This window comes from Melospiza melodia, chromosome 1, assembly GCF_035770615.1.
Source record: "Melospiza melodia melodia isolate bMelMel2 chromosome 1, bMelMel2.pri, whole genome shotgun sequence".
Classification (NCBI taxonomy): domain Eukaryota; kingdom Metazoa; phylum Chordata; class Aves; order Passeriformes; family Passerellidae; genus Melospiza; species Melospiza melodia.
The window spans coordinates 17,815,418-17,835,857 of record NC_086194.1 but is presented as its reverse complement, the minus strand read 5'-3'; the positions used below and the strand labels follow the sequence as shown (position 1 = coordinate 17,835,857).

The window sequence follows — 20,440 nt, the reverse complement described above, 5'->3', positions numbered from 1 at the left end:
TTCTAAATGTGCCCAGCATTATATTGTTTAGATTCTAGTCAGGAGACTGAATGGGATTGAGTGCTCCTGTACTGTCTGACTTCCTACTGTCTGTTTTATGTAATTTTCTCATGCATTCTTCTGACCACTTACATGATGTAGTTGTGTTTTTTACTGTACAGCATACCTGAAGATGAATGTCCAAATTTAGCTGTGGACTCTTGCTGTACTGGGGTCAGATATGAGGGAACAGCATTGTCCTGGTTTTGATCAAGCTCACTCTTATGTTCTAATTTTGCTTGTACATACCCTCTCAAATACATGGCTCTGTAGCTGTCTTGTTGCAATTATTGTGTTATGAGCATTAATTAAAAGAGGGAACACACTTTGAGGTGAATGAGGTGCTTCTGAGATAGAGGCTGGGCCATGCCCTTGTTTGTTCAGTCTGGAAGAAGGGAGATGGTGGTGTTTGTAAAGTTGTGGAAGTCCAGACTGTAGAAATAAAAACATCTGTCCCAAGTGGCTGAAATGATTGACTTGAAAGGAATGGTATTCTGGATGTAAGAAATTAGCACAGAGCATTCATCCACTATGAATGAGTTTGTGTAATGATTTAGTAACTAGAAGTTGCATATTGACATTTTTGTCAAGTCTGGACTACAGCAAAGCAGTCATAGGTGACATGCTCTGACAAAACGATGCTATAAATGTCCTAGGTAATTCTGAAGAATATGTAAATCTTGAAAGGGTTTTTTTTATAAAAAAGATATAGAACTACAGTCTTTTACTTTTTTTCTTATGATATTTTCTTCTTCTGATAATTTTCAAGTTTTTTATGCAACAGAGTGTCAGCTTTGAAATTGGCTTATTAGCTTTTCTTTCAAAAGCATTTTTGAGGTAAACTGTTGATAATGAAACCTAGAGACTTCTTGGTATAGGGCTTACACAATTTGGATGGTCCTTCAGGACATGTGAGTGTAGGAAACTTTTTTCCCTTCACAGTGACATCAGTGATCTATTGGTGGCTTGTGCAGCTTTCTGATGTTGCATCAGGTTTTATTGCAGGGCCAGCTGGCAGAGGTGAGGGAGAGGGCTTGGGTGCTTGCTGGAGGAGGATGTTGAGCTGCAGAAAAGAGGCCTGAATGTCTCTGGATGCTGGGTTGTCTCCAGGGAGGGTGCAACAAAGGCTTTTGCCAGTTGTTTTGGCAAATAGAGTTCCCTGGAGCAAAGGGGAGAATGTAGTTTTTGCTGGATGTGGGGTGAGGTGCAGTGTCTGGTACCTTGCACTCAAAACTGCCTGGGAAGGTTTTTAGCTTCAGAAAAAGTAGTGCAGCTCTTTCACTGTATTTATTTTGGGTCTTTGCTGCACAATAAAATGTAAGGGCATGACATTGTTTGAACATACAACTTGCTCTTAACTGCCACCCTAGTCTTAATGTGTTAGATTTACTGACCTCTTGTCCATAGTACATCTCAGTAAAGTCTAAAATAAGAATATTTCTGTGACCATGCTCTGGGAGCACAAAACTTTTCTGGTTTTGGACATTTTATCAAATTCCATATTTAGAAGAAAGAGGTTGTTCTGCTTTTCAGGCTACAGCATCACAACAGAAGCTTAACCTATTTCTGTGGTTGTGTTTCCTCTCTGCTTTCAGAGGTGTTGTCAAAGTGGACATCAATCTGCAGAAGGTGGACATTGACCAGTGCTCGAGTGAGGGATGGTTCTCAGGGACACACAGGTGTCATCTCAACAATTCTGAGGTATGTCTGTCCCTAAGGGACCTCACTTCAGTAACAAATATCTACACTGAGCACTGTTCTGTAGTATAAATGTTATGTGTTTTACTGACATTGAATGCGGTTTGTGGGGCTGAAGGAATCTTTCTGTGTGAGATGTTATGGGATTCATGAGTTTCAGGAGTGCCTGCATTTCAGAACCATTGATGTTGAAACAGAAGCAAAGTTATTGTGAAGAGATAACAGTTACAGGGGAAAAGATTACCAATGAAATAATTTATGAGGTTCTGCTTTGCAAGTCAAACAATTATTTTGTGCTCAAAATCAAAATAGGATTTTAATGTCAGTGTCACTTTTGCTTGGATAAATTTGCAAAATCTAGTAGCTGAAATGCTAATGGTAATTATTCAGAAGTACATGGTCATTTGATAGAGTGATACAGAATAACAGGCAGAATTGGATACTGTAATTCCTTCTTAGTAGAAATGCCAACATTTTGACAGAGCTGACTAAAATGTTTGTGCTCAACTCCTTCCTGCTTCCTCTTTCTTCTGAAGGTCTGTGTCTGGTTCCATCTGTCAGCAAATCATGGATCCTTTGGCCTGGCCTGTCTTATGTATTCAATGAAACTTCTAAACAAAATACATTTTGATTTTTCTTTTAATTCTCCTGTGTAAATTGATTTCAAAGGCACTCATTTGTTTTCTGTGAGAGTAGATATCTTATGCACTTCTGTACTTTTGGAAAGGACAATTAAAATGTAGGGGAAATTGACATTTGTCTACCAGAAGTCAGGAAATGCTTGCCTAATTTTCTGAAAAATGCCAATTTATCAAAGCCAAGTCTAAATTTAGAGAAGTTGTTGGTTTTGATGAATTCAGCTGCTAACATTTTTGAGCAAGAAGAACTCAGATTTTTTGTAAGCATCTTTTTTTTTTTATTTTTCTCTGTGATTTTTTTCATGAAATAAACTTGAAATGCAAAATCAAGTCTTTGATAAAGACTAATTTAAGTCTAAATATTTCTGCAAGTGAAAAAATTTATTTCTCGGCTACTTTTTGACTTGTGAATTGTGAAGAGAATGCTTTTGAAGTTGCTCCTGTTTCTTCCTAGAAGAAAATACTGTTTCCCATGTGATCTGGTAAACCTTGTTTTTTAAATAAATTCTAGTTATCCCAAATGTGATAATATACTTTGGCAAGTGCTCCTCCTTCTCCTAATGTCTTATGAGCAAAATATGTCAGCAGAGGGGTGGGATTGTAAACTGCAACCCAGAATAAAAGGGGAAGAATCCAGTCCTGGGTCTCTTGTGGCTTCCTCCCAGCTGGCAGCTAAGTCCCAGGCAGTCATTCCTTCATTTCCCCTGTCCCCACTGCCGTGGGGTGGAGAACTGGGGAAAAAAGATAAAGCTGGTGGGCTAAGAACAGTTTAATAATGGAAACAAAGCAATATGGTAATAATAGTGATAATAAAAGGTACTGTTGCTGTAATGATGGGGAAAAAAAGGAAAATTAAACCAGAGAACAACCAGTGATGCACAATATCACCTGCCGACCCATGCCTGTCCTGTCCTCCAGCAGCAATTGAATCCTCCTGCCCAGCTCTTCCCAGCTTATATCCATGCCACCAGGCAGGATGTTCCATGGTGTGGGATATCCCTTTGGCCAGCTCGGGTCAGCTGTCCTGGCTCTGCTTGCTTCTTGTGCAGAGCTTGGGAAACTGGAAAGCCCTTGACTTAATGCAGGCATTGCTTAGCACACTGGTGTTTTGGCTGTTGATATCTCACAAAAAATCCTAAACACAGCTCTGTACCAGCTACTGAGCAGAAACTACCACAGCTGAACCCAGGAGAAGGTCCCATGTGCTGCTTTCCATACTTGTTTCATTGGAACCCACTCTGTGCAATAAGGGTGACTTACATAGTTGTGCAGCCATATTTTCCACACAGTTTTGCTTATAAATGCCAATGAAATAACATTCCTTGTGCTCTCTTATCTACCCAGGGGCAGTTAAACAAATACCTGCTGATGGTTGAATGCTCTGCCCCTATTTACAAAGTCTGCCTCCAGCAGGGTAGGAAGAGAATCCAGGAGATCTCTGGATTTCCAGTTCTGCTCTAGTTAGACCCTCCTTGCTCACTTCAGTTTTGTTAGGTGACTTGAGTATTTACTGCAGCATGGCCTCTGTGCAGATAAGCCTTGGCCATAGTGAATTTCTGATTTGGCTCTGAAATGTTTACTTCATAGCCCATACCATGGGTCCAGGCCTCCAATATTACTAAACCAAAGGCATGGAGCTCAGTATTTCAGGATATTTAAAAATTTTGGAAATACAGCTCCCTTCTTTCCTAATGCTATGAAAATAGAGAATGACTTTGTGCAAGAATGGGAGGAAAAGACCAGAGTTATGGATTCATCAAAATGCTTTTATAGTGGCTAAAACCTACTAGACACATGGCAGACAAATTCTCCTACTTTCTGTGCTGTTCTGAAGCACTTATTTTCTAAATTAAAATCAGTTGAAATGAGGGAGATGGAGGTGCATGGAAACATATGGTAAGCCAGTGGTCTGTATGTGCTAGACAGAAAAAAGGGAAGGCATGGATGGGATCCAACTTCTTCCAGAAAACAGAGACTGTTGTTGAAAGTCCTGTATTGCCTCCACATAGTCTGGCACAGCAGTGCTAGGTGATGATGCTAACTGTGGCACTGGGATTTGTCTTTGGAAGGTCAATCTAGAACAACCTGATTGTGATGGAATAGTTGTAGTGTTAGTCCTTGCTTGGAAAAAAACAAACCAGTGTCAGGTTGAGTGATTTAGGAATATTATGAATCAAATAAGCAAAATGTTGAGACATACTAATCTTCCTTAAACTTCCATCTGTCCTTAGATTTAGGTGTTCCTTAGGATTGGTGGATCTTGCTTTATGTATGGTGCCCTCAAGTACAAAAAAAACAGGAAAAAACCAAGCACTAAGAACTTTGAATTCCCCATTTTTAATTCAACTAATCAAATTTCTAATATGTGTACTTGGCCTTTGCAGTACAGAACATCCCAGCTTTCCTCTCCTTTCTCCAAATCCTTCTCAGGATGCTGCAAGAAATCAGTGACTGGGATTTTTTCCTGATTTGCTCTCTTTTGTGGGCAGTGCACATACATTCCTGATTTGTAGCAGCCTACATGAACAAGAGTGCCCTTGTTAAACCACAGGGTAACTGGACACTGCTCAACCTAATTAAGCAGGAAGTTAAATGATACTTAACACAGGAAAGCCAAATTGCAGCCATGGCTAAAGTCTATTTCAGTTGTTATCCTTTTCTCCTTTTAATAACTTGATCAGCCAAAAAGAGGTTGATGGCCAGGTGGCTTTTGTGAGAGCTGCATTCTGCTTCCTGCCTTCTGCCTCGCCTCCCAAATAGGCAATGGCTTCCCCAAAAGCTATTGGGCAAGATATTTGGATTCTCTGGGGCTGCAACAAATGTGACAAGTAATATCTGCAGAGTTAGAAATAATTAAGTTGGGTAGATCATAAAATGATGCAGACAAGTCTGATATTTACAAACAGAAAAAGTGTAGTTACCCAATAACAAACACAAAGTAATTTCATTGTACAGGCAGTGCTGTACAATGTACAGTCAAGGCAGGTAATGGGGGTAAGAAAACATGCACTTTTACCCTGTTGGAAACCCCTAAAGACTTTTACTATATTGTATTTCTTCTCCATAAATGCTGACAGCAGCTGCTGGCGCTTTTAGTAACAACTTTAGAGTCCTTGTGGAGCCAGCAGCAATAATGTCAGGGCTGAGGAGCATCTGAAGAAATCAGCTGGTGTGGTCCCCTGAGCGCGGCCGGGTCCTTCCAGCCAGCAGTGTCAGCCTGTGAGCAGTGGCAGCAGACTCCACACTGCTCCCCTGGCCCTAATGAGCCTGCCAACAGCTTGCAGTGTGAGGCAGGCTTAGCTGACATCCCTCTGGGTTTCAGCAGTATTCCACAAATGACAGCGTGCAAAAATATCTGGAGGAAATGAGGGAAGCAAAGTAAACAAGAAGGCTGCAGTGCTGTCTGTGTACAGTGGCTGCATATCCCTGTTTGTAGAAGGATGCATAGGCCTACTGTGTGTTTATTTATTGTGCACAAACACAAAACCAACTGAGAAGGCAAAACAAATGAGCAGTGCAGCAAAAAAAAAATCTTTTTTCCATTGTTTAGCAAAACATTTTGGTCCATCATATTTTATTATACTGTATGCAAGGTTACAAGCAACTGAAGAATGAGGAGGTGGGGGCTGGTTAAAAATAGAATTGTAATGGGAGTGGGTTGGGGGCGTGGGGGGAACCCAGTGCTTTCCAGGTTTTTCAAGCAAGTGCTTTTCAGTGCCCTTGTCAGACTGGGAAAAGGCTATTAATGTGCACAGTCTGTGGGAGGGGAACTGTGGTAAGAGATTAGCATCTGAAGTCATAACCCACTGGGTCAAAGTCAGTGTCATTGATTTTGCTTTTTACTTGCATGTGTTTTCTGTCCTATCCATTAGGGAAAGTGCAGTCAGAATTAGAAGAATGTGAAATCGAAGCTGTTTGGTGATTCAGTCTGAGTGAATAGGTTTATGGACTATAGTTAGCTTCTAATTTGGAAATAATGATAATCATTCTTGAAGCTCCGGATTGCATTCAACGCAGGATAAGAGCAGTACCCAACTAGAGCAGAGAGCATGTCAGGATATATTTTGTCTTAGAACAACTTTATTAGTGGTAGCAAACAAATACTAAATGCTATATCAAATCCTGGGCTGAAGGGGGAAACTAAGGCAGAAAGGGCAGTGGCTCATTCAGTGTGCAGGTAAAGAAAACATAGCCAGCACGTCTTGGATTCAGGAGCAGACATGTTCTCTCCAGCAGCTCAGGGTATTTGAAGAGCATGCAGTAGACACAAAAAAAACCATTTTGGATGCTATTTTAAAAATAACTTTTGCATCATCTGCATTCATGGGAAAAGTCCCCTTATGACAGTAAACCAGATCTAATCTGGCACTCCCCCAGACACTGTTACATAAAATAAGGTGGAGGTTTGTTGGAGTTCTCAGTGATAAACAAGGTACTGTGAAAACCAGCTTTCAGTTTAAGGAAGAGCCAGGTTGCTTAGCTACAGCATCTTTGCTTTAAAGACAAAAAATTTAAATGAGTCTGTGTTTTGCAGGAGCTAATCTTGGTTATCAATGTTTTCTTCAAAGAAGAAAACCTTTGCAAAAATTTCTTTCATCCTAGCTAGCAGTCTTAACTTGAGCATTTAAATTCATCTGGGTCAGTTCTATTTGCTTCTGTTTTTCCTTCCCCCAGAGTTAAAACATGAAAAGAGGTAAATGGTTGGCTGAATGATGTTGTCTGTCAAACAAAAATAGCTGGGAGATTTTTGGTTTATCTTGCATATGACAGGTGATGTAGCATTACATCAGTTTCCAGTTCTTTCAGATCTGTGGCTGCAGTTTTTGCATCTTTCTCTGCTGAGCAGAGAAGTTCAGTCAGGCAATGCTGATTAGCTGTGCTAGTGCTTCTTCTCTTTGTGTTTGGGAAGGAAAGAGGTGAGGCCCAGAATTTTAGTTGGCTGGTGGAACATGAAAAAAATGTATGTGGTGGGAGCAAAGGGGAAGTTGCAGAGAGGGGGTTGGATGCAGGGAAGAGAGAGACTGAAAAACTGTGGCTGGGGCAAGAGAAGGAGGATCAGGGTGTATTGGGAGGCACAAAAAAACTTTCAGTGAGGAGCGTGGGGACTGGAGCCAGACTGCACCATCCTCATGGCAGGCTGGCTGTGAATTGCCTTTCCCAGAGCAAAAGGGCAGAAGCTGTAGCAAACCCAGGCATAAACAGAGCACAGCTTCATTAGAGTCCTCAATTGTTATCACTGTGTCCAGAGGCCTGTGCAATGTCTGAAAAATGCCTCTAGTAGCATTAAGCACAATTAGATACATGCAATTAGATAAATATGCAGCATTTTGGTTTCAAAGCATCTGGTCCAGTCTGTGAGAGATTTGACAGGCTTATCTTGTGAGGTGATACAAAAACTTTTACTCACATTTTATAGCTGGCCCACAGGCAAAATTATTATCTCCAAACTGATAGACTGGAATTGAAGAGTGATCTCCAGGTGTGTGAATTACCTTGTCCAGAGTTTGATTTCTGCAGAGAGGTGTGCCAACCATGTGTGCTGAGATGTGCTGAGGGCTCAGGCTGGATCATCTTCAGAATGGGGTTTGGGGTGCATCACAGCATGTACCCACACCATCATCCAGATACTTCCAGCAAGAAGTAGGCATCCTGATACATTTCTGAAACCTGTGTCTGATGAGCTTCATAGTTTTCTTAGTGATCTTGACTTGTGATAGAATTCTGGTCAAGAATTAAATCACCCAAACTCCTCTTAGATAAACACACTCTGGCTGTCATTGCAAAGGACACAACTTCTTATGAACTGTGCAAACTCAGTTCTTGACTTAACCGTCAGTTTACTTGGGTAATATATTGCAGAGGGTTTTTTTCATAGTTAAAATAGGAAAATTCTGCTCATACATACATACTGCAGTTAATTTTTTCTTTGAAAAAAACTAGTTTTTTTTTCCCCAAGACTTGAGAAAGTTAATTAATAGAAAAAAACTTGTCTGTCTTATTTTAAAAAAGCTTTTATCAACTGTAGTAACTGTTCTTCCTGCTTTTTTCATAGTTCATCTTACCTACACAAGAGGCAAGTTTAATTTATCCTGGAGACTAAAGGTCATTTGTTTTTCTATACAAAATTAAAATTATCTTGAAAACATATTAAAGCTCTCATGAAGAAAAACTGGAGACAATAGTTGCTGAATCTTTATATTCAAAACAATGTACTGAATCATAGTAAGAACCTTAATGGAAAAAAACTAATTTAGCTTTATTTTTAAGCACAATTGTTATAACACTAGACATTCAAATACATTCACTTTTGTTGGTGACTTCTGTTAAGAGGTAAATGCTTTTTTGCAAATGAAAGTGACTGCTTTTGGGTTATCTATGCTTTTGTTTAAATCTAAGTAATTTGTATGACTTTTTATTCTGGTTTGCATTTGCCAGTATTTTAAACTGAAGGCTATCAAGGACTGGTGTCCTAGAAATTTCTTAGTCTTTACTAACCTTGGAATAATCTTTTGTGTTTCTTTAGTACTTTTTTGTCCATTGCTGTTTGAGATTATGAATGTACTAAGCATCAGTACTAATATGGGAATGCAGAACATTTGATTTTTATCTTCAGATTTTTGAGTATTACTGCCTTTTTGTGTTTTGACTGTTTTGTAAGCGGAGTTTCATCCTACTGCATTTCTTTATTGTTCATCTATAAGGATTTTATTCTTTCTATCACTGAAAAGGTAGTGAAAAGAAATAAACTTCTTCCAAACATCCTATGTACATAAAATTCCTAAGATAAGTAAGATATTTATTATCTTTGATTATTCCTTAACATATAAAAGATGGTGAGGGAAAGTAGATATTGCTTAGAGACCAATCAGACAATATTTTTTATATTGTTTTCTTCTTGCTGCAGGATCAGAATCCATCTGAAGTTAAATTTGGTCCTCAGATTTACCACAACTATTCTCAAGGCAACCAGTTTTCATTTACTTGCCTGAAATAGGTAGTAGGATTTGCTTACTAAACTCTACTCTTTTTATCAGAATGTAATAGTTCTTTTTTTTCACCACCAATTCCATCTAAATGTTTTAATAATTTTTCATCTTTCAAATATGGTTGGCTACAGAAAAGTAGTATTCATGAAGAGGTATAACTGGGCATTCTAATTTAAGCAAAGTGAGTTCCATATTGTTCATTTTAACCAGATAGTCTTACTGGTACATTTTAAAGTGAAACTAACTCAGTTGGCTTGACCTGAGAAGCAAATTGAACTTTCTCTACAGCTAATAAACTGAAATATTTGCAACCCTCAAATATTTTTGTATGTGTTTATATTAATTAATATGTATTTACAGTTAACTTGTTTATGTGTGCACATGTGTGAACATTATATAAATGTGTGTATCTGAACATCTGTAGATACATGTATTTGGAGCTGTGAATTGCTTGGTCCTTTGCATAGAGGCATCCTGCCAGAGCAGCTTTGTGCTGAGAGGTTACAGAGGCTGGGGGGGGACACTGGTCCTTGTTTTGCTCCTCAGCCCGTGCACCAGCACAGGCTGCATTTCCATGGGGGATGGAGCAGCTGGGAAGCAGCTTTGTGCAAGAGGTTCAGGGGGTGCTGGTGGGCACCACGTTGACCATGAGCCAGCAGGGTGCTCTTGCAAGGCTCGCTCTGCCTCTGGGGCTGTGTTAGGCAGAGCTTTGCCAGCTGCTCAGGGCCTCCTCTGCTGGGCTGTGCCCACCTCTGGGCTCCTCAGTTCAGGGGACATGGATGCTCTGCAGGAGTTCAGCCAAGGGCACCACAATCATCAGGTGTTTGGGGCCCTGCTTGAATGAGGAGAGGCTGAGCAAGCTGGGACTGTGCAGTGTAGAGAAGAGAAGTTTTGGGGATTTTCTCTATATAAAGGAGAGGCAGACTCCTCTCAGGGATAGTCAGTGACAAGACAGGAGGTAGGGCTTCAGACTGAAACAGTAAAAAACCCCTTTTTGATTACATTGTGAGGGTAGTCAGGCAGCAAAGCAGGTTGTCCATGGATGTGGTGGAGTGACCACCATTGGTGATGTTCAGACATGTGGGGCCCTGGGCAACCTGGTTTAGCTGAGCCTGCTCTGAGTAGATCTTGGGACTGGATGATTTTCAGAGGTGCCTTCCAGGCTCAGCTGCTGTGATTCTGTGGTCAGCTGCTCTTTTATCCTTTGTAGATTCATTTTTCCTGTCTGATTTAGTGCAGAAAACATGGCACCCCTTCTGAGCTTTGCATTTCCACTCTGCTTTATTTATACTTGTGTCAAGACTCTCTTCCATTGCCAGCTGCTTTTGCTAATCACTTTTTTCTATTAAACTTCCAATAAGTGTGTGAGGATGTGCATGTAAGTTTTTTGAGAACTCATTTGCTTTAGATGCTTTTTCTATAACAAGCTCAACATTTCTTTCTTCTACTACAATAGAAGAAAGGGAATCAATATTTCCAGATTCTTATTTTCTTAGATGATAGCTGTAAGCATCTCAACTTACTTTTAAAACTTCTCTGAAGTTAATTTAGTAGAGATAACATTAAATTTTGGATTGTGCTGGCTTGCTGCTTGCACAAGGTTTTAAATATTTTTATCCCTTCATATATTGTCTAAGTATCTAATGGTTAAATCTTTGAGTGGATGGAAGATCTAAAATATAGATTTGGTGGTGCATTTAATTGGGCTACAAATGCTGCATTATAAATTGGGAGTTTTCCAAATAGACTACAATGGAATACTGTCCTAGAATTAGAGGATTCTGAGGGCTGTTTAGTAAATTGTTATAGGTTCTTTTGAAATTTAGACATTCTGTTACCTGTTTTCATCTGAAATGCAGTGAAGCAATATGAGCAGTGCATTTTCCTGAATGAATGTTTTTAATAAATGTAATTTTGAAATATAAAAACATGTGTTTCAGGTAGTTTCTCTTGGAAATTGTATAATTTGAAAGACTGGTAAAACTTGATTGAAAATGTGCATTAATCTTAATCCTTTCTTGTGGAGAGAAAATGTAAAAAGGACACTTGGAGAGGGTGCTGCTCCATAGTAATGGCAGATGGCTTTGTAATACATATTGAGCATTTCTAGAAACCCATCCTCCAGTCAAAGCCCCACCAAATGCATGTCTCTTTTTTTTTTCCTCTTGAAAATTTAGAAACTTTAATACCATTTGTCCCGTTCCATCCCTAATCATATCTGTCTTATGCTGTTGGATAGTCGTGGTGATATTTTAGCTCAGTCAAAGCATCTTATCTCTCTTCCAAGAAAGGAAGTCAAAGAAAGCAGCACTCCAGAACTTGTAGACTTCTACCAGCCATGATAAGACATCATTACCTTCCAATATATACAAGACATGGCACAAATTGGTTTTAAACACATGAGAGCAAATATTTGCTCTGTAGAGCTTAAACTCTGTAATTCACGTTGTTTCACTGCCCTTCAAAGTAAATAAACTGGCTGAAGGAGGCATTTCTTGGTTGCTTAGTTATACAGAATTTTTATATGGAAAACTAATATATGATGCTTGTTTAAAAGAAATGTCTAAATAAAATGCTACTGTCATCCTGATATGAATATTTGGGAATATTTTTGTGAAAAATGGTAAGACTGATTTTTTTCTTTTTCTTGGTAGTAGAATGAGTTTTAATTTTTAAATTTGGGTTTTCTCTGCAATAATGATTGCTTTCTAAGGGACCACTTTATTGCTACATAGACTGTGAATAAAAAGCAATTCTCATGAAGTATTATTCAGTGAGCTACTTAAGGAAGAAATATTTTTGCATGTTTAATGCACATTTCAGCTATGTTTCATTTCCATAGGTGATTGAGTGTTGCTTTTAATTATGCATAAGTGGATTATTCTAACTGCTTTCTAACATTGTTTTTAAAAAATGGTACATTATAGCAGTCATTTTTGTTACAAGTGTGACCTAAAAATATTTTCTTTGGTGATTACATGATGATATGGAGAGACATTTTGCATGTTTGTCATACTGCAGCAAATTTAAATGTTTTCCTATTTGTCTATCTTTGTTGTAACACTGCTAAATGGTGAAAATGTTGAAATACATGTAATAATTGAGATGTGTCAACTTTGAAGTCCTTGCTTCTCACTGAATTTTCCATAGGCTTTACATTAACTGTGTTTGAATTTGTATGTGTGTAGCACAAGAAATGCCTGCCATGGGTCACAGATGTGGGAAGGAAAAGGAGGTTGGTGTGGGTGGGAAGCACTGTGTACATCACTGAGGCTGCAGGAGCTGTCCCCATGAACTGGGGCCACAACCTTCACAGCCCTGTCCAGGAAAGAGTGATGAGGAAGAAGAGGGCTTGAAAAGCATGAATTCCATACAACAGCTGTGCACTCACCTTTTTAGTAAGAGTTACATGAAAGGATAACATTATTATAAGGAAATAATAACATTGTAAACTCACTTGTCCATTGTAAACATCAAGCATTTGACCGTGCTCTTGCTCCACTCCATTTGTTTTCTCCAAAGATACAAACTCTGTTACAAAGAACAGTCCTTGTGTTTTGTGAGGGATGTTTTTCCCCCTATTATTTCTTGCCTTGGTTAAGTCCCAAATAATTTTGGGTTGCAGATGTGAGAATGTTTGTAATTATCCATTCAGACCATCCATAGCTGTATGGCTTTACAGCAGTAGCTTTATATTAGGAATTGGTCTTTCAGTCTGTAGCATGCAGACACTTCTCACTAATATAATGTGAATCCTTGTTGATGCTGAGGAACAGAGGCAGTAATCTGTGATCTCAGCACAGAGGAGTGGAGCTGCTGACCTGTTGTGTTGGCCCTCAGAACTCCAGTTGGGCTTTGTTCTGTGACCAGCATTTTTGAGTGCATCCCCTGTAGAAAGACATTTTAGATCCTAGAGGGAGAGGAAGGCAGATAGAATATGTTCTTCCCTCTTGCACCAAAGGCTAATCATTCAGGGGATCATTCTCTCTATCACCTTTCCAGGTGCTATTGATCTTTATGCTCAGTTTAACCATCAGTACAAGCAACGTGCTCTTAGTAAATTCAGTTCTGTGGACATGATCCAAGTTGTTAAGATCAGTCTGGTTTCTGGCAGACCTTCATTTTGACTTCTGGAGTACCCTTGTACAGGTTAAAAGGAGTCTTTCTCTGCTTCCTCTTTTGAAAAGGATGTTACCAATTTTTTTTTTTTTTTTGCCTTTTGATACAGAGTGTGATAACAGGGACAATCAGACTCTTTTCTTTTTACCTTCTCCCCCTGTCAAATCCCACACAACATGTTGCCTTTTTGGAAATAAAACCAACCCCAAACAACTGTAAAAATTTTTCTTAAGTCTGAATTCTTTTTTTAATTTGCAGTCTCAGCTTAGCTTTGGGTTTAGGTTGAATTCCTTGTTTTGGGAAGTATGCAGATGTAAATGCTGCAACCTGTGTGCCACTCTGCCTGGAATCTGGTTTTGCTTTCCTCCTCTCTAGATTGACTACCCACTGGAAGGCTTCAGAGTTGCAGCTTTTCCAAGATTATTTATTTTGTCTTGGTGACTCTGAGTGCAAATATCTAGTGATGCTGGGGATATTTGCATTGTTAGCCAGGAAAATCAAGTACAAATATGGCCCATGATCTCTCTCTTGGATTTAAATGCAGACCAGATACCTTCCTGGAAAACCCTTGTTAGCCATTCCCATGCCACTGGAATCCAGACAGAGATATTTTATTTGAATCCATGTGGTCTGTTGTTGTAGGTGGTCATATTCTATCATGTAACACTTGCTTTTGTCTTAAAATATACAATGAAGTCTCAGAAGTGATGAATAATTTTATCATAGGTATCTTTGGTCCTGTGCTCCTCCTGGGGAGCTCCACTGGACTGGTCACATCTCTTCCTGAAAATAGTCTGTAAGAAGAAAAACAGCAGCTAGATTTTGGATGCCTGCCTGAGGCTGGCATTTTGGCTTTTACAGAGGAAATGCTACAGACGTGAACTGAGTGAATCTTCTTCAGGACAGATGAAAGAAACATCCCAGCTTTTTTAAAGCAGCTTGTACAGTTTGCTTATTCACCTCAAGTCACCATGGCCATCTGTAAGGAAAAAGTTCAGAGTCAGAACAGTGAGCATTACACTAAATTTTCTTTTTTGCTATTTTTACTTGTAGGAGGTATGTTCTGTCTTAAACTACTATTAGCACTGATCCTGTGAGAGTTGACTCAAGAAACTGCTCTAAGTGACAGAAAAAGGTTATGTATTGGAAGGTTGGTGAGCTGTCAAAACACCTAAAGATATTTAAATTGCTTCAGAAGTGACTGGCAAGTACAACCTCATTTTTAAATTACTGTCCTTATACAAGAATTAAGTTAATGGCATACCTTTCAGGGACAGAGGCTGACAGGGTAGTTCAACTACTATTAGCTGTATTAATAAATATTTTCACTGAAGGCATGAGACAGAGCAGTTACTTTCCAAGCTTCCTATCCCTTTTCCTCAGCTTGACTACATTATACTTGGTTACCTTGTCTAGTCTGATTTACAATTACTTTTAGGGGCACTTTACTTTGGTGACAATAAATGTGTCTGGATTCCTTATGTCTGTAATGTAAAACCCATCACACTGTTTCCCAGTAAAAGTGGGCTTTTTAGGCAAGAGTTCTTAATATTTGTTTCTGCAGCTTCACAGAACTAGAGCAAATCTGGCACATTGCAAAATATATTCTCATTATCATTTCTCCTGCAGAAGCAGTGCCAGGGGCCCTTCCTGTGGAGATCAGATTGTGCCTCAACGTTCAGGACCATCAGAACTGAAAGCTCAGTTAATGGCATTCTGACAGAGACAAACAATTCTTTGGGAGAAAGAGGAATAGATAAAACCACTATTTTGAAGGTGTGCTGAAAAAAACCCCTCATTTTGGAATGTACATTGAAAGCACTGATGCCTAGTTTGTCAATACCCAAGCAAATTCTGACGGAGAAGCCATTTACTATTGCTTTGTACAACACAGGTACGAATCTTCTAGGGGACAATGAGAAGATGCTTTCTTAAGGAAAATAAACCCTAGAACTCAAAATTTACAGTAGTAAGTAAAAGGTGCTTTCATATATAGAAATAATGAGGAAAAGAGATACGCTAAAAAAATTAGTATAATGAAAGACAAATGATAGGAGCCTTTTACTTGTAGATTATTTGAGAGAGCATATAGTGATGATATTAACTAAATAAATCAGATGGGGAAAAAAGCCATTTTATTAAGTTGCAAATATGTAAACTGAAAAAAATGCAATTGTGTTAATGTAATTGTTTTTATTAAGACAAATGAACCATTTTTATTCAGTAGAGCACTCTGTAGAAAGTTATTATGTGCAGGTTAGAACTAACTTACATTTTAGACTAAATTTAGACTTGTATATAAATATCAGGCAGTATTTTTTATTGGTGATTCCCTGGATTTAATTTTAATTTTATATTAGCTAGAATGAAAGTAATGCTGAAATTGTCCTGTAACAAGACTTTTTTTACCCAATAAATATAGTGCTGCCATTACAGGAGACAAGGATTCCTCAGCAATTTTCAGATAAAGCAGAAAAAGAAGTAGTTCCCATTGCAATGCTGATGAGCACCTGTAAAGTTGGTTTGTCCACACATAATCTCAGGGATTTCAATTCTGTCATGTGCCTGCACCCTGAAATCCTACATGAAAGTCACTGTAACAGTCTGGGCAGGCCAGGCAGCCCAGCTCAGCTGCTGGGCCAAACCTCTGAATTCTGTTGTACTGACTTCAAGCACTGTTTGTAGGACCACAGAAATTTGGCAACTGATAAATTATGTTTTGAGATGAAAGGAGGGGGGAAATTATGCTATGGTTGAGGCATTATGTCTTAGTTTGCCTCTTTGTCACTGATTTTTGACTGTAATTTTTTATGACAACAGAGTAGCTTCAGTTGAGAAGCAGAATATTCCTTCCCTACTGCAAAATGTCCTAGCAGAAAATTAATGCAGAGAAGCCACAGAGGAAGTGTGTATTTGGGTTTTGAGGTGAATGTCATCCTTTCAAGGGCAGTTTAAAATATTAAGAAAGGAAAAAAAGAAAAATAAAAAAGATGGGCAGTACTATGTGTACCTGCACAGGTAAAGCCGACAGAAGCTGGTCTGGTCAGGTGTTTAACTTTTCCTCATTGGAAAATGCAGCCCTTGACTTCAGCTTTGGACTGAACCTTTCACTACAGAACTTTACTGTTCAAAGGATTGAACATTATCAAACAGCCTTTGAATTAGTATAGTAGTGACAATGACATTTGAAAGCATTTAGAAGTTTCCAGAGCTTTCTAAAACACTTGGAGAGAAATTGCTGTATTAAAAGTTCACAAAAGTATATGTTGTTTATGGATAAAAAGACCCTAAACCTGTTAAAGTAACCCCTCTGAAATACCTTTGTTCTTCTTTCACCTGTGCAAATTTTCTCTGCCATCTGAGCACAGATGAACCCTTGCCTGACACCTCCTGCCTGGGTGCTTGAGCTTCACTCATTGACTCAGGCAGAGGTGCCCAGTGATTGGTGTCTTCCCTGGGGAAAATCACCTGTGCTATTTAACAGGCATGCCTGCAACACCTGGGAGCTCATTAGTGTTCTATAGCATCCTGTGGCCTTTCAAAGGGCAGGAGTTTCTGAGGACTTTCTTGGAAGAAGGTGGGAAAACCATTATGTTTTGGTTTTGCTCTGCCTGAGAAGTCAAAGTAGATCAAATAACTCCATTATGCAAACAAGTAATGGATGCATTATTCATCTCTGTTGCTCCCATTTCATGCATTTTGTATATGATCTATTTCCTTCCATTTAATGAAGAAGATAAAACCCCCTTGGTCTGCACTAAGTAGCTCTTTTTTTCTTCTCCCCCTCCCCCCCCCCCTTCCCCCCACCTTTTTATTTTGACAACGTTCTTGCCAGTGCTGTGTGGTAAGAATGTCAAATCAGGGTCAGGGTCAGTTTACCCAAAGTGAAAATGCTGGACCTACTTTTAATTCAGAACTCCAGCAGCCGATTTGTTTTACTGCTGCAGTCAGTAATGGATACATAATTGCATGCCTGGATGGAATGAGAAAGACTTGATTTGGGAATTAGTCATTCTAAGAAAGAACCCAACTACATTTCTTTGTGGCAGCAAGCATATCTTGCAGCTTGTTTCACACCTCACTCCTACCTTGATGGCAGGAATGATATTCTGCCGTGAACATTAATACTGATAGGCTGATAAAGGGTTACATTTTCCCCTTGCTTACACAGGGTTTACTTGAATGTGACTGCACAGATTGCATGAACTGCTGCTGAGTTAGGCTCTGAGTTCATCACCAAGTCTTATGTTCCTGGGCAATTTCAACCTGAGGCATTGTTCTAGCAACTGGCATGTGTAAGGTGATTAGTTCCCCTGAAAGTTTCAAAACATGACTCAGAGATTTTTAAAATCATTGCTTCTTCCCTTCCCTGCTGTTTTATATCTGCGCCTACTACCTAATTTCCGTGTTCATGATGTTTTTCATATTTTCTACACTCTTAACTTCTACCCATCCAAACTCAAGATCTCAAAATTAGTCTGTGTTCTGGCTTCTTTATATGAGAAAAAAAAAACAGGTTTATGTTTGTCCAACCATATTAGTGTATTGTATAGATACCAAGGGTTGAATTCAGAAATAAGAATTAAATTCATTTATCCACCTGAAAGTAAGTTATTTTGTCTTTAAGGTACTTGAAGAGCATTTTTCTATGAGGTTATGTGTGCGTTGCTGCTAAACTTAGGGAGAAAGTTCAGGAAATCTTTCTTCATATCCAGGTCTATTGCAGGACCAAACTTAAGAATAATTTGAACAATTCAGTATTCTTTAACACTGAGTATTAACTGCAGCTATGTGTCTCAGCATTTTCCAGTCCAGTGTTTTAATGTTCCAGGTGTTGTTTTGAACTTGCTTTTCCCAAGTATTTTTATGCACTTTACCTACAGTATTTGTCAATTAATCACTAGGTAGCAATAACAATTAATCACTAGGTAGCAGTAAAGAAAGGTAAGCAAACTAATATGTTCATGTAGTCTGTGAAGAGGCCACCAGGGCTTACCCTGTGTGCTGACTGTACCAAGATGGAACTTTTATTTGTGAACCATTACTATAATGAAAATCCTTTCTTTTTTTTTTCAAGTTTGTGTATTCCCACCAGAAAATGAGAAAAGGAGGTCGGAAAGCATAACTATAAATACACAAACTGGTTTTGGAAGCAGAGCTCAGCCCTTAGAGACTTTGAAAGTTCAATTCCTTTGTGACAGATAGGTGCTGAGCAGTCTATATTCTTTTTCTGTGAATGTAGTAAAAAATTAAGGAATTGCTTTTCTTGGGGATATAATTACAATTATCTTTGTTGTCTTTAGTGGCTGTAGGGTAGTAAGACCTTAATGACCTTATTTTAAAAAATCCCACCATGATGAAGCAATCCTTGTTTCAGTATAACAGTGCAAACAACAGTAGGAGAAGCAGCAATAAAGGAGCCAACAATGAGGTCGGCTTTCACCCTCAAATGAAGACTCCGACCTTGAATCTTTTCTCGGATTGGTTCAAGGTCCTAGGTCAGACCTTTTCTGCCCAGAGAAATTGTGGATGTCCCATCCCTGGAAATGTCCAAGGCCAGGTTGAATGAGGCCCTGAGAAGCCTGGTCTAGTGAAAGCGTCCCTGCCTTTGGCAGCAGGGCTGGAACAAGATGGTCTTTCTGGTTCCTTCCAGCCCAAAGCCATTCTATGATTCCATGATCAGGAACACATTAGGAATGGGATAGAAGGACTTAAACCTCAATGGTATTGAAATGCCACCTTAATTTTCAGCACAAACTTAGGTGCATTCCTGATATGAAGTCTGGCTTGGGAGTGACTGAAGAAATGAGTTCAGCACACTGTAAAACTCGTCTTCAATAAGAGAAGTATACGAGAGCATCTCTTTGGATTTGTGGACTACCCGTCTTTGTAGTGAATTTTTTATATGCCTCCAGGAGGAGACTTGTATTCCTGACAAGGTTTGTTTGATAGGAAGAGATATTTTTGCACTTCACTAAAGATAAAAGTGACAAAAGTTCATCCGTAAGACAACTTTCATCTGCCTAGACCAGTTAGCAGTGGTAGCGAAGAAAGATGGATAACATGGAATTTGGGGCAATTTACACCAATTCACACAGCTCTGTGTGCTGCCTGGTTAGGTATAGGCAGCTGAGTTGTTCCTGGACATTGTGAAGTTATGATTTCCTGAGTGTTGCATAAATACATACAGGACAACACATTGTAGAAGGATTTTTAGCAGAACAAGGCCATGCTATTCTCCTACGGGAATTGGACAACCCTGGCCTGCAGATTGCAGGGTTACTTTGAAGACCATGTACTGTCCTCAGAACAAGACAGACCATGTACTGTCCTTGAATGGAAACAAGAAGGAAGAATGAGCATTGTGCCAAGACGAGACCAGATGCCAAGCACGTTGTGGGAACTGCTAATTTGGCAAACCTTAGCTAAAGATGCTTATAGTGTGACAGCCAATCAGTAATTAACATGTATGTATGAATATAGCTACTTAACCAATGAACATTAACCCTTAGTGGCATGAGACAGTGTATAGAGAAGGATAAATCTGCCAAAGTTGCTTAATAAAGTGAGAATGGCATGTAGCCACATTGGTGTGATTGGTGTTACTCGGCTGGCTCTCTGATTGGGACCCTTTTCACCACATCTCATAATTAATGTCCAAAAAGTATGAACAATATCAAGAGGAAAAAGCCTGAGGAAAATACCCCAATGGATGGCATAGCCTTGTCTGTGGTAATCAAATGGATTTGTCAGCATTTGTCTCACTAATTGAACACTAAGTGATTTAATTATGTTTGACAGACACAAAGCAAGGCATTTTTATTTGAAGACTGATAAAGGCATACAAAGAATGCTGAGAGTGCTTATATATCATCTAGTGAGCTAGGTGAGACTGCTCAGGAGAGGAAAACCATGTTTAGAGTTTGTTTCATCATGGGAACATGGAGGAAATCAGAGATC

At 39.1% G+C, this 20,440-nt stretch overlaps 1 protein-coding gene across 1 annotated transcript in view; it reads left to right on the top strand.

The window, feature by feature from the left end:
- The window catches only part of GPR158 (G protein-coupled receptor 158), a 185,918-nt gene that overhangs the window by 13,596 nt on the left and 151,882 nt on the right, over window positions 1–20,440 (top strand). The window contains exon 2 of the mRNA XM_063149670.1: window positions 1,635–1,740. Coding sequence (XP_063005740.1) covers window positions 1,635–1,740 — 106 coding nt within the window. The remainder of the gene's footprint in view (window positions 1–1,634; window positions 1,741–20,440) is intronic.